General features: G+C 34.6%; 1 protein-coding gene across 3 annotated transcripts in view; it reads right to left on the bottom strand.

Moving 5' to 3' along the window:
* Nucleotides 1-15280, bottom strand: part of LOC103603332 (ecotropic viral integration site 5 protein homolog) — a 142876-nt gene that overhangs the window by 85210 nt on the left and 42386 nt on the right. For all 3 annotated transcript variants that reach the window (XM_008587822.1, XM_008587821.1, XM_008587823.1), the window contains exons 8-9: nucleotides 12261-12407; nucleotides 9876-9971 (exon numbers count right to left, since the gene is read on the bottom strand). In XM_008587822.1, coding sequence (XP_008586044.1) covers nucleotides 9876-9971; nucleotides 12261-12407 — 243 coding nt within the window. The remainder of the gene's footprint in view (nucleotides 1-9875; nucleotides 9972-12260; nucleotides 12408-15280) is intronic.

A 15280-nucleotide genomic window follows, 5' to 3' on the forward strand; every position in this document is an offset into this window, starting at 1 on the left:
AACTACAACAACTCTAAGGCAGATCACTTTAGGATCCTCAGTTTTAAATGAGTAAATCAACATATGCATTGAATAACTTGTCAATGATCAGACAGTTAATAAGTGGTTTGACTCCAAAATCCACACCTTAACCAATATAGAATCTCCAGCAACAAGAAGAATACAAAAAGACCAAAGGTTGTGACCACAGAGTATTTTAGGATTCTAAAACCCTCTTATTCCTAGTAATTAAATTTCCCGAAGCTCATTATTCTGATTGGAGTATATTATTTTTATTTTAGCAGGCCACTGAGATTCCATTAGCCTGAGACATTCCACCAAAAAACTAGCTTGTGAATTATATGTAAGGATAATACAAAAGAAAAAAAAATTCCTCTTTTTGAAGATAACAATTGGCATCATCTCACATGTAATTAAAGCCATTAAAACCAACAATAAATGTACATAAGTTTTCATAGGTTTAAATTCCATTCAACAACATTCCAAAGAAGGGACCCATGCTCAGTCATTCATTCTGTGTAATGGTAAATACATTTAGGTAGAGGCTGAGTTCATTTTCTCCTTCCTAACCAGTAGTGACCTAATAATAAAAGAATGTATACAAACTGATGAATGTGTGACTATAGCAATAATCTCTGCATTTTAGAAATTTGAACACTCAAATTACACACATTAAAAATCACTTACTGGGACTGGCTGGTTAGCTCAGTTGGTTAGAATGCAACCTTATAACACCAAGGTCACAGGTTTGGATCCCTGTACCAGCCAGCTGCCACTCCCCCCCCCCCCCCCCCCAAAAACCCAAAACGAAGATATTTACTGTTTTCAATATAAAGATAAAAACCATTTGTTTTATATATTTTAAGATAGTTTTTTTCTGTGTTTGATGTTTTTAATAATAGATTGCATTTGAGGGCACAAATGAAAAAGAAAAGAGCTGGTCAAGTTTTGAAGTAATTAAAATCTTATACAGGAGATGAGTGAATTACTGTATTAATTTGTTCAAATACAAATATTTATTGAGCGATGGTTACATACCAGGGATTATATACTAAGCACTTGGGAATACAGTAATGAATAAGACAGACAAAAATTATACTCTCATGGAGCTTACATTCTGGTGGGGAATGTAGACAACAGAAAATAAAAATATGTATTATTTATGGTAAAAAGTAATAAATATTTTGAAGAAAAGTAAAGCAGCAGAAGAATATAGTGATTAGGATGAAAATGTTATTTAAGATACAAATTTTGCCAAAGGAGCTCTACCTGAGAGAGAAATAGAGACCTGAATCAAGTGAGATGACTATATGAGGACACATCAAAAAGTTTCTGGAGAAATAGAATTAAAAGATAATATGAGGGGCTGGCTGGTTAGCTCAGCTAGTAGAGTGTGATGTTGATAACACCAAGGTCAAAGATTCGGATCCCTGAACTGGGCAGCTGCCCAAAATAAAAAAGATAATATGAATCTTTCCATGAACATTTTAAAGTACCTTTCCATGATAATTACAATTCATAATGGTAACTCTAAATTGTCAAAATATATTAAAATGATATGCATAATAGTTTTTTGTATTTGATGGAAACTTAGAATTTAACTCCTTAACTTTATAGGTATATAATCTGCCCCCAAACAAGCACTATAGCAGAATAGTGAGTAAAAATCCACCAATAAGTAACAGTCATTGTATTTGAGAAGAAACCTACATAGTACTATTAAAAAGTTTCAGGAAAATGTCTAAAATTTGAAAGCTGCCACACTTAAAAACGGTTAAGTTCACCGTAATACACTAATATAAAAACTGCTCTGTCAAAGATGGGGGGGGCGGGGGAGGCATTATTATAAAGAATATTAAGTAGGTTACAGATACAGTTATATCAGAATAATAACATGGAAGTAGAATGTGAACTGTAAATCAAAATTGAAAGTTTCAAGTTGGCAGAAGAATCTTTGAAAAAAATTTAATAAACTTCAGCTTCATTAGTATATATACTACTTATGTTTACAAAAGTATAACTTCCAAAAACTACATTAAAAAACAGGCTTTAATTATATAAAAAGCATACTACATAATAACATTACTTATTAAATGAAGAATCTGAAAGAATTTGGTTTGAGAAAAAATTTTATTCATAAAGATTAACAATAATCAGGAGAGTTAATCAGAAGAGATTTGAAGTACAAAAATCTTTGACTAAGTTGAGTTCTCCCCCTAGTGGAACTTGAAAATGAACTAGGATATTTTCATGACTAAGAATGACCTAAAATGTATTATTTTTATGATTGAAAAAGGAATTTCAGGTTTTAACAAAAGATCTATTTATGGATCTAAATGTACATTAAAATTAAATGCTGCAAACACATTTAATAAACAAATTAACAGCAAGTTAGCCAAGGAGTACTCAGTCCTAAGTCCTGAAAAAGCAGAAATATCTCAAAAGTAGAGAAGTAGGAGGTGCAGAAAAATACAGCAGCATGCAGAGTGGTACAGAATTTTGAAAGAATGTGAAAGTTGCAGGAACAGGGTAATTCAGAGTGTAGAGAGAACAGTGTATGTTAAGGAGAGGAGGAGTTAATGATGAGAGATGAAGCTAGAAATACAAGTTTGGGCAATAATGAAAAGATAAGGATTTCATGCTAAGGAATATTGATGTGATTTGGAATGTAAAAGGCAGTCAATAAAAATTTTTATGTTTTAGAGAGCTCTGATAACTCTGTAGAAGAGCTGAGGCTGGAGAAAAGGAAACTATGAGAGGTTACTACAATAGTTCAGGTAAGGGGTAAGCAGATAAACTAAGGGAGAGGCCAGGGGAAGAGTAAGAAAAAAGTGAAGCTACTACTAGGTTGAAGTTACTACTAGGTTGAATAATTTGATAAGAGATGATCCACTAAATCGACTTGAGATGCAAAAGAAGGAAAACATTCTGGATATAATAACATGTCTGATTTTTAAAATGTTGAGTTTAAAGTGCCTGTACCACTTCCAGGTAGAACTGTTTAGTGTCCATTAGAACTGTTGTTCTACTCATCAAAAGACACAATAAAGAAAATGACGGGCCAGCCCATGGCTCACTCGGGAGACTGTGGTGCTGATAACACCAAGGCCCCGGGTTCGGATCCCAGATAGGGATAGTTAGTTAGCTCACTGAGTGAGCATGGTGCTGACAACACCAAGTCAAGGGTTAAGATCCCCTTACTGGTCATCTTTTAAAAAAAGAAAAGAAAAAGAAAATTACAACGACAACAAAAGCCCCCGGGGAGTAGATATTGGTAAAACATAAAATCAATATATAAAGAACTATACATCTATAAGAAAAAAATAGACAACTCAATAGAAAAATATAAACAAAAGTCTTTAACAGGTACTTTAACAAAAAGTAAATCCAAATTGCCAACCTCCTTAGTAATCAAATAAAGGTAAATTAAAACCATGATAAAATATCACTGCATACCCACCAGATTGGCAAAAATTAAAACATGTGACACCACCAAGTGTTGGGGAAGATGCGGAACAACAAGAACTTTCATATGCTGCTGTTGAGTGTTTCAACTACTTCAAGCACATTGGAAATTAAAGTTAAATATTTGCATGCCCTACAACCCAGCAATTCTACACCTTGGTATACATGTTAGACAAACTTGTGCAAATGTGATCAATGTAGTGTACAAGATTGCTCATCATCAGAGCATTGCTCATAACAGCCCCAACCTGGAAATTCCCTAATGTCCACTAATAATAGAATGAATAAATACATTATGATATATTCAAAAGTAAAATATTTACAGCAATAAAAATAATGCCTCTTACAAAAATAATGTTGGACAAAGAATGAAGAGACACAAACAAAAATATTCAATATGACGCTACAAAATTGAGAAACCAGGAAATCTAAAGGGTATTGATCAAAAATGCATACAAAGATGACACAACTATAAGGAAAAGAAAAAAGAGATTATCACAAAAGTCAGGAAAAGGGAGAACAGTGTGACCAGGTAGCCTTCTTGAGTGCTGGCAATAATCTCTATCTTGACCTTGGTAGCATTTATATGTGTAATGTTTTTATACATATTATAATGTAGTTTTATTTTTTGAACTTCTATGTATAAGTTCAAAAAAATTATAATTTTTAAAAAATCATAACTTTAAAAAAATGCTTAAAAATTATTAGTGAGGGGAGACATGCTAGGGCTGAAGATAAATTAAGATTCACTCTTGCAAAGGTGGCTACAAAAGCCATTTAAGTGAGACCATTCATTTGAGTAAAGGTTTTTAAAAACTTAAGCCTCAGATTCTCAGAGGAATACACATATCCAGAACTGATAGACAAATGAAAACATTTATGCAAGAAAGAAGAGAATGTCCTGCTGCACACTCGAATGCACTAATAAAAGAAGAGCCACCAGAGAAGCATGCAAATAGGGGAGGAAGTCTTTCCCTTTCTAGCCCACTCCAGAATAATAGAAGAAACAAGTGTTCTACCAGATGACCAAACATCAACAAGAAAAATACTAGAACTACAAATAAACAAGAAGATATGACACCAAGGAGGAAATATAGTAATTCTCAAGTACCAGACCCCAGAGAGCAAGAAACACTTGAAATGTCTGAAAAGGAATTCAGAGCAATGATTTTAAGAAAATTCAAAGAGATAAGAGAAGACTCAATTAGAGAACACAATGAAACAGGAAAAAATATCCAGGGTATGAAGGAGGAAATTTACAGCAAGATTAATACCTTAAAAAAGAATGTACTAGAACTCCTAGAACTGAAGGATTCACTCAGTGAAATAAAAAACACAACAGATAGCTTGAGCAGCAGGCTAGATCAAGCAGAGGAAAGAATTTCAGATCTTGAAGATGGTCTTTTCAAAATAACCAAGGCAGACACACATACACACAAAAGAATTTTTTTAAATGAAGAAAATCTAAGAGAACTAGCAGATACCTACAAGCACACAAAGATCCAAATCATGGGTATTCCAGAAGTGGAGGAGAAAGGAAAAGCTATAGAAAACCTATTCAATGAAATAATAACAAAAAACTTCCAAGGTATAGGGAGAGATGCAGACCTTCAGATCCAGGAAGCCCAAAGACACCCAAACATATTCAATCCAAAATGATCCTTTCCAAGACACATTATAGTCAAACTGGCAAAGCTCAAAGACAAACAGAATTCTAAAAGCAGCACGAGAAAAGAATCAAGTCACCTATAAGGGAGCCCCTATTAGACTAACAGCAGACTTCTCAACTGAAACCCTACAGGCCAGAAGAAAATGGGATGATATATTCAAAATAACAAAAGAAAAATTTTGCCAGCCAATAATTCTATACCCAGCAAGGCTATCCTTCAGAAATGAGGGAGAAATATTGTATTACCCAGACAAACAAAAATTGTGAGAGTTCACCACTACATGAGCAGCCCTGAAGACAAAAACTAAAAGGGGAAGAAAGGAATGAAAGATATTTAAAACATCTAAACAAAAAGCAATAAAAAGACATGTGTAAAACAATACCTGTCAATAACAACCCTAAATGTAAACAGATTAAACTCCCCATTCAAAAGACACAGACTGACTGACTAGATTAAAAAGACAGACCCAACTATGTGCTGTGTTCAAGAAACTCACTCACCTGTAAAGACAAACACAAACTAAAACTGAAGGGATGGAAAAATATATACCATGCAAATGGAAACCAAAAGTGAGCAGGAGTAACTCTTCTTGTATCAGATAAAATAGACATTAAACCAAAAAACTTGAAAAGAGACAAAGAAGGCCACTATATAATGATAAAGGGATTTATCCAGCAAGAAGACATATCAATCATAAATATGTACGCACCCAACACTGGAGCACCCAGATTTATAAAGCAAACACTACTAGACCTAAAAAAAAAACAGACTCTAATACAATAAATGCTGATAACCTGAACACCCCTGTCTCAGCACTGGACAGATCTTCCATGCAACAAATCAACAGAGAAAAACAGGATTTAAGTGACATCTTAGACCTGGCAGATATCTACAGAATATTTCATTCAACAACTACAGAATATATGTTCTTCTCATCAGCACATGGAACATTCTCCAGGACTGACCACATGTTAGGTCACAAATCAAGTCTCAGCAAATTTTAAAAAACCAAAATCATTCTATGTATCTTTTCAGAACACAATGGATTAAAACTAGAAATTAATAACAAGTGAAACTCTGGAAACCATACAAATGCACTAAAACGACAGGCTCCCAACTGACCCATGGGTCCAAGAAGAAATCAAAATGTTTCTTGAAAGTAATGAAAATAAAGACACATCATACCAAAACCTATGGGATACTGCAAAAGCAGTATTAAGAAGGAGTTTATTGCAATAAATGCTTACATCAAAAGAATAGAAAGACTTCAAATAAATGACATAATGCTACACCTCAAAAAACTAGAAAAACAACAACAATCCAGTCCCAAAAGAAGTAGACACAAAGAAATGATTAAGATCAGAGCAGAACTAAATGAAATAGAAACCAAAAAAACGATACAAAAGATCAATGAAAAAAACCTTGGTTTTGTTGAGAAGGTAAATAAAATAGACAAACCATTAGCTAAGTTAACAACAACAAAAAGAAGACCCAAATTACAAAAATCAAAAATGAAAAGAGAAGCATTACAACCAATCCCACAGAAATATGAAGAATCATTAGAGACTATTACAAACAACTGTACATCAACAAATATGAAAACCAGGAGGAAATGGATAAATTTCTGGACATATACAAACAACCAAGACTGAACGAAGAGGAAAAGACCTGAAAAGACCAATATCAAGCACTGAGAGTGAAGCAGTAATCAGCAATCTTCCAACAAAGAAAAGCCCAGGGCTGGATAACTTTACAGCTGAATTCTATCAAACCTTTAAAGAGTAATTAATACAAATTCTCTTCAAACAATTCCAAAAAAAAGTTGAAACAGAAGCCATTCTCCCAAACTCATTCTATGAGGCCGGTATCACCCCAATACCAAAACCACACAAAGATATGACAAAAAAAGAGAATTACAGGCCAATATCCTTGATGAACACAGATGCAAAAATCCTCAGCAAAATATTAGAGATCAGAATACAGCAACACATCAAAAAATTATACACCAGGATCAAGTGGGATTCACCCCAGGGTTGCAAAAATGGTTCAACATAAGCACGTCAATAAATGTAATACACCACATCAACCAAACCTAGGACAAAAACCACATGATGATCTCAATAGATGTAAAAAAAAACACTCAACAAAATTCAACATCCCTCATGATAAAGCCTCTCAGCAAACTAAGTATAGAAGGAAATTATCTCAACACAGTAAAAGCCATTTATGACAATCCAATTGCCAATATCTTCTCAAATGGGGAAAAGCTCAAAGCCTGTCCCTTAAGAACAGGAACAAGGAAGCCCACACTTACCTCTTCTATTAACATAGTATTGGAGGTACTAGCAGAGCAATCAGGAAGGGAAAGAAAGAAAGGGCAACCAGATTGGAAAGGACAAAGTCAAACTGTCCCTGTTTGCAGATAACATGATTTTATATATAGAAAAACCTAAAGATTCTACCAAAAAACTCTTAGAGCTGATTAACAATTTCAGTAATGATGCAGGATACAAAATCAACACCCAAAAATCAGTAGCATTCTTACAGTCCAATAATGATCTAGCAGAAAAAGAAATCAAGAGAGCAAGCCCATTTACAATAGTCACCAAAAAAATAAAATACCTAGGAATCAATTTAACCAAGGAGGTGAAAGATCCCTACAATGAGAACTACAAAACACTACTGAAAGAAATTAAAGAGGACAAAAAATGGTGGAAATACATACCATGCTCTCAGATTGGAAGAGTTAACATCATGAAAATGTCCACACTACCCAAAACAATCTACAGATTCAATGCAGTCCCCATTAAAATACTAATGACATTCTTCACAGAAATAGAAAAAACAATCCTAACATTCATATGGAACTACCAAAGACCCCAAATAGCCAAATCAATTCTGACCAAAAAAAACCCTAAAAACAAACAAACAAAAACACTAGAGGAATAACACTACCTAACTTCAAATTATATTACAAAGCTATTGTAAGCAAAACAGTATGGCACTGGCATAACACAGATACTCAGACCAATGGAACAGAATAGAAAACCCAGGAATCAACCTACATACTTACAGCCAACTGATCTTTGACAAAGCAAACAAGAACATACATTGAGGAAAAGACTGCCTCTTTAATAAATGTTGCTGAGAAAATTGGACACCCATATGCAGAAGATGAAACTGGACCTGTACGTCTCACCATATATCAAAATCAACTCAAAATGGATTAAAGACTTAAATGTAAGTCCTGAAACCATAAAATTACTAAAAAAAAACAGAGGAAACACTTCAGGAAGTAGGACTGGGCAAAGGCTTTATGAATAAGACCCTATAAGCACAGGCAACAAAAGAAAAAATAAACAAATGGGATTATATCAAATTAAAAAGCTTCTGCACAACAAAGAAAACAATCAACAGAGTGGAAAGACAACCTATTGAATGGGAGAAAATATGTGCAAACTATACATCCAACAAGGGATTAATATCCAGAATATATAAGGAACTCAAACAACTGCACGGTAAAAAAAACAAATAATCTAATTAAAAAATGGGCAAAGGAGATGAATAGACATTTTCAAACGAAGACACACAAATGGCCAACAGGTATATGAAAAAATGTTCAGCATCACTAAGCAATCAGGGAAATGCAAATTGAAACCACATTGACATATCATCCCACCCCCGTTGGGCTGCCCATTATTAAAAAGACTGAGAGTAACAAATGCTGGTGAGGTTGTGGGGAAACAGGAACTCTTCTACACTGCTGGTGGAACTGTAAATTAGTATAGCCACTATGGAAAACAGTATGGATGTTTCTCAAACAACTACAAATAGAACTGTCTTATGATCCAGCAATCCCAGTACTGGTTACATAACAAAGGAATGGAAATCATCATGTTGAAGGGATACCTCCACTCCCATGTTCATTGCAGATCTATTTACAATAGTCGAGATATGGAACCAACCTAAATGTCCACCAGTGGATGACTGGGGGAAAATGTGATATATATACACAATGGAATACTACTCAGCCATAAAAAAAGAAATTAAATTCTGCCATTTGCAGCAACATAGATGAGCCTGGAGAAAATTATGCTAAGTGAAATTAAGCCACACACAAAAAGGGAAATACTGCATGTCCTTACTCATGACTGGAAAGAAGGAAGGAAGCAAGGAAGGAAGGGGGTGAGGGAAAGAAGAATAAACAAAACTTAGTATATACATATAATGAAATATTTTTCATCCCTAAAAAGAAAGGAAATTCTGACACATGCTACAACATGAAGGAACCTTGAGGACATTATACTAAGTGAAATAAGCCAGTCACCAAAGGACAAATATTGTATGATTCCACTTAAATGAGGTTCATAGAGAGGTCAAATTCATAAGAGACAGAAAGTAGAATGATGGTTGCCAAAGGCTGGGGGGAGGAAGGAATGGGAATTTAGTGTTTAATGGGCAGAGAGTTCCAGTTATGGAAGACAGAAAAGTTCTGGAGATGGATGGCAGTGATGGTTGCAGAACAATGTGAAGGTACTTTATGCCATAGAACTATTTACCTTAAAATGGTAAGTTTTATGTTATATGTATGTTACCACAATAAAAAAAATGGACTGGAAATGAATAAGTATCAAAAATAGAATCACAGTCATATAAATATGTAAGTCTCTGTTCAGGCACTGAGGGAAGGGAGAGCTATTACATTATTTTTATATGTACTCTACTATTTTCATATGGTACCTGAATTTCAAGCTCAGCAATGTGCTGTTGTAATTCAGCCAGAGCAGCTATGCTATCTGCTTCCCGAAGTCTCACAGCCATCACTTCTTCTTTGTTCTAGGCACACAAAACAAAACAATAAACCAGGAGCATTTGAAATTCAGAATTTTTAGATTTTAGAAAAGAGAAGAGGTGCACAAACCATACATTAGTATTATCCAGCAGGGCCTGAGGCAGCAACCATAATGAAACAGTACACTCAATGTGCACAATGAAGTTGTAAAGTATAATTATCCACACTAAATGGGATAAATAAAAATTATAAATGGCCATATATCAATCCAAATCAGATTTGCCTCCAAATGAATTTGTGTAAAATCTGTGAAAAACTTTTGGGTTTCAGAGTGTTCTGAATTTTGAAATTGGGATTCATAGATTTGTACTATTTCATCTTTAAGTGAGAATATTCAAATCCAGTTGTAAAGGGAAAATAGCATTAATATCATAAACAATATTCTGACATTTACTTACTTTTAAAATAAGCTTTAATGATTATCAATTAATCATAAGTTATAATCATATAAAACTAAATGAAAATGAATCAGATTTATACAAATCAAGGAAAGGATTCCCTGAAAAAATAAGATTTGTTCCTTAATTGTTCTGACATAAGGTTAAAATACATACATTTAATCAGAATGTACTAGGGCTAGGGTGACATTAATACACCAGTCATTCTCAAAATCTGCAAAAAGTGTTACAAAAGATTCAATAAATCAATATATAGCTTAAACACTGGGAGATATCAGAGTAGTATCTGTAACATACTTCAGAGAGGTTTTAATGAACAATTAAAAATTAAATAAAATCCCACATCAGTTCTTAAAATATTCTAATATTCTGAATCTGAGCCCATTACTGCAATAAATTCAGAGTAAATACTTATCTTCATCAGCAAGCTCCCCATATATTTCCAAAGAACACTTTGCTTAACAGGTGCTAAGCTATTTGAGAAGCAATATTAAGTCCAGTAATAATGTTATCAAAATATGTTTAAGGAAAACTTATACCAATAATGAGAAAAGACTAAATTTAGTTTTCTAGTAAAGATAAGTTAGCACCGACAATACAGTGTCATAAAAACTCAATCAGATATTGGTATGACAAATCGCATTGATATAACCTCATTTCACATCATTTATTTTTAAATTAGTATAGTCATATCCTTCAAGAGGAATTATGCTTAAGTTAGTAAAAATTTCAGTAGTGCCTACAGATTTCTGTCAGCATAAATTGCAACAGCCATGAATATTTATTAGGATGTAATTTCATCTCTGGATTTCAGTGACACTGATAAACCACTCAAGCTTCACTCTTGGTTTTTAATGACACCAGAACAAGTTGATGGAATTACAGCTTTATATGTGCCATTGAAAGTCTTATTTCTAATAGAATAATAAAGTTGTAATCTTTAAAGAATATCATTCCTACTATCTCAGCATGGAAAGGTGGATGTCTAGTTTATTTTTAAAATCCCATAACTTGCCTTTAGTAATGTATTCTAATGCTCAGACTATGATCCTCTCTTTAGTTATTTCATACACACACACACACACACACACACACACACACACACACACACACACACACACACACACACACACACACACACACACACACACACACACACACACACACACACACACACACACACACACACACACACACACACACACACACACACACACACACACACACACACACACACACACACACACACACACCCTCCCCTTCCTTCCACCGCACTCTCTAGCCCCTTTCTCTCAACACTGCTATACTGTAAATTTATTTTAAGAAAAATATGTTCTTTCAAATTCTTTTGTTGCTTTTTAATCCAAACACTTCACAAAAAAAGAAAAAGTGATTAAAAGAATCATGGGTAATGTACCCTTTTTTCCCCAACTCCCTGGTACATACACATTTCTTTTGTTCTCTACTCTATACAGAAAACATCTATCAATACTAACTGCTTACTAATCAGTAATCAATGCAGAGGAGCCCTAACCTCTCTAAACTACCTGTCTTTTTGGTAGAGCTAATTAAAAGTTTCAGTTTTAAAGTCAAAAGAAAAATTGTAAAGAGATACTAGTAAATGCCAATGCAGGAAATTAAGTTAACCAAGGAAGTGGTTGAAAATGAGGTTTCTTGCCTGAAATCTACCCCAGAAACAAGATGAGCTACTAAGCTGGTCCAAAAACCACCACCAAAACTAAGTTCAAGAAACGTGGGAAGCAAGACTGGCTTTGATTTTATTTTGTCTTAAGATAATATACTTATGATGAGACAAACCCCCAAAAAGGCTTTATTACACTGACAAAACATAAACCAGCTAGTTGACATATTTACCTTGCATTCAATCTCTGCTTGTTTGCGCTTTGCTTCACTTAATTGAGTAAGCAGTCCTTTGTTCTGTGCAGAAAGATACTGCACCTTCCCCTGTAGACTGATTACCTCTTGTTCTGCTCTTCGAAGATGGTTACTATTGATCTGGTTCTAATAATGAGAAATAGAAATACTCACATAAGAAATACTTATAAAAGGCCTGAAAATTTTTACAAATTTTTATCTACACATTTTATACCTCAATAATATAAAATATGTTGTCATTAGTTATACGTCAAAATTATTTAACAAATAAATACTTAAAAAAATAAGATATTAAACTTCTTTAAAAATTGAATCATCCAAAGATATATGGTCCATATTAGAAACCCTCAGTATAGCTTAATATATCATTTATACAAAAAATATCTGTAAACTGTAAAGATGTTTACACACAACTTAAAGGTATTCATTTCTAAAACAGGCAATAGGGGTACAAAGTGGGTAGATATAGGAATGAATTTAATTCCTCTTTCCAGTTCCCAATAGAAAGCACAAACTGATCAAAAGTTACCATTACCATTTACTAGACTATAAATTCCTTGATATCACAAAATGTGTCATATGTATGTCTACATTCCCCCAATGTCTAGCACAGTCTCTTTTTAAGAAGCACAAAGTAGTTTTGAATTCTGGCTTTGCTATTTGGTGATTAACAAACTAGCTAATATACCTGCCTCTCTATATCCTCATTTGAAAAATGCATATAAAAATATTTCCTAGTTCCTACTTGGTTGTCTTCAGAATAAGATAATATGTAACACAGGCCTAATTCATAGCAGGAATTCAGTAAGCTAGCTGCTTATTGTATTATATATAAAACATGCTAAAAAAAAAAAAAAGATAGACCTTGAACTGACTAACATCAGGTAGTTTTCCCATTCAGGCTTGACATAGCCTTGAATTATTCTATCAGTGGCCTGAAAGAAAGTCTAGGGACTTTCATAACCAAAGACAGGTAAAATCTAACTCCTCATTTAACAGTCTTAAACGTTGGCCAAATTACATAATCCCACCAATTTCAGTGCACTGGTAAAAGCACAGATACTACTACGTGGCTTTCGAAGCTGTGTTGTGAAGATTATATGACAAAAGTTCACGAAAGGAGTCTCACACAATGCCTGACGTTTTACAGATGTTTAACAAATGCTTGGTTGTTACTATTATAATACCTACTCTATCTTGCTCTATTAAAATGACTCTGCCTCCAGTTTTAACGAAAAAATCTGGATCACCTAATAGATGTAAGCTCCCGAACTTTCTACCACTTCCGTGTTTCTTCATCTTTACTTTTACTTATCTTCCTGCCTAACAGGAGAATGCCACTGATAGAGTCTGGATGTTACTGTCCCCGTAAAACTCATGTAGAAATGCTGGGAGCTGGGCCGGGCCGGTGGCACACTGGAGAATGCCCCGCTTGGGAGTGCAGCGGCGCTCCCGCCGAGGGTTCGGATCCCATGTGGAGACCGGTTCCCGCTCACTGGCTGAGCGAGGTGCGGGCGCAACACCGAGGGTTGCGATCCTGTTGCCGGTCCCCGGTACAGGTGCGACACTGAAGGTTGCGATCCCATTACCGGTCAGGAAAAAAAAAGAAATGCTGGGAGCTGTTTGAGTCATGGAGGTGGATCCCTCATGAATGGATTAATACTCTCCCTGGAGTGTGGGGGCAGTGAGTGAATTCTTGCTTTATTTCCATGAAAGCTGGTTGTTTAAAGACTTTGGCACTCCTCTCTCTCTCTCTCTTACTTCCTCTTGCCACATGATCTGCTTGTAGCTGCCTGCTGCTTTCCGCCATGAGTAGAAGTAGCCTGAGACCTGTGCCAGATGCAGCTGTCCCAGAATCGTAAGCCAAATAAACCTCTTTTCTTTATAAATTACCCAGTTCCCAGTATTCTGTTATAAGCAACACAAAAACAGATTAACACAGCCATCTTTTTAAGACTATCCTCTATTACTCTCTTCTTTCAGTCACCAAATACTGTCTGTTTACAAAATTAAGTGAACTTCTTAGTACTTATTCAAAATGTTCCATAACCTCTTTTTACTATCTTACCTGCTATCATCAGAGCAAATTACTACACTTTAGAAGGACACGCTTCAACACAAGCTGTGAAGACAGTTGAGAATTTTTCACAATTGAAGAAAAAGATATAAATCCACAGTTCAGAAAGCACAACTAGTCCCAAGCCAGGACAAATACAAATAAATCCTCACCAAGATACACTATAACACAGCGCTGAGGAAACTGGATATGTACATGCAGAAAAGGGAGACTAGACCCCCCCCCTCACCATATACAAAAATCAACTCAAAATGGAATAAAGATTTAAATGTAAAACCTGAAACTATGAAATTACTAAAAGAAAACACAGGGGAAATGATCCATGGCATGAAGCTGAGCAAGGATTTTTTAAAATAAAACTTCAAAAGCATAAGCAATAAAAATAAAAATAGACAAGTGGGATTACATCAAACTAAAAAGCTTTTGCACATCAAAGGAAACTGTTAACAGAGTGAAGAGACAACCTGCAGAATGGGAGAAAATATTTGCAAACTACACATCTGACAAGGGGTTAATATCAAGAATATATAAGAAACTTAAACAACTCAACAAAAAAAACCCAAATAGCCCAATTGAGAAATGGGCAAAGGTTCCTAACAAACACTTCTCAAAAGAAGACATACAAATGGCCAAAAGGCATATGAAAAAATGCTCAATATCACTAATCATCAGAGAAATGTAACTTAAAACAACAAGATACTACCTCACTCCTACCAGAATGGCTATTATCAAAAAGACAAAAGAAAATGAGTGTTGGCAAGGATATGAAGAAAAGGGAACACTTTCACACTGTTGGTGGGAGTGTAAACTCATACAGCCATTATGAAAATCAGTATGGAGCTTCCTCAAAAAATTAAAAATAAAACTACCATTTGATCCAGCAACCCCACTCTGGGTATATACCCAAAGGAAATGAAATTGG

The sequence above is a fragment of the Galeopterus variegatus genome, unplaced genomic scaffold (assembly GCF_000696425.1).
Source record: "Galeopterus variegatus unplaced genomic scaffold, G_variegatus-3.0.2 Scaffold4551, whole genome shotgun sequence".
Classification (NCBI taxonomy): Eukaryota; Metazoa; Chordata; class Mammalia; order Dermoptera; family Cynocephalidae; genus Galeopterus; species Galeopterus variegatus.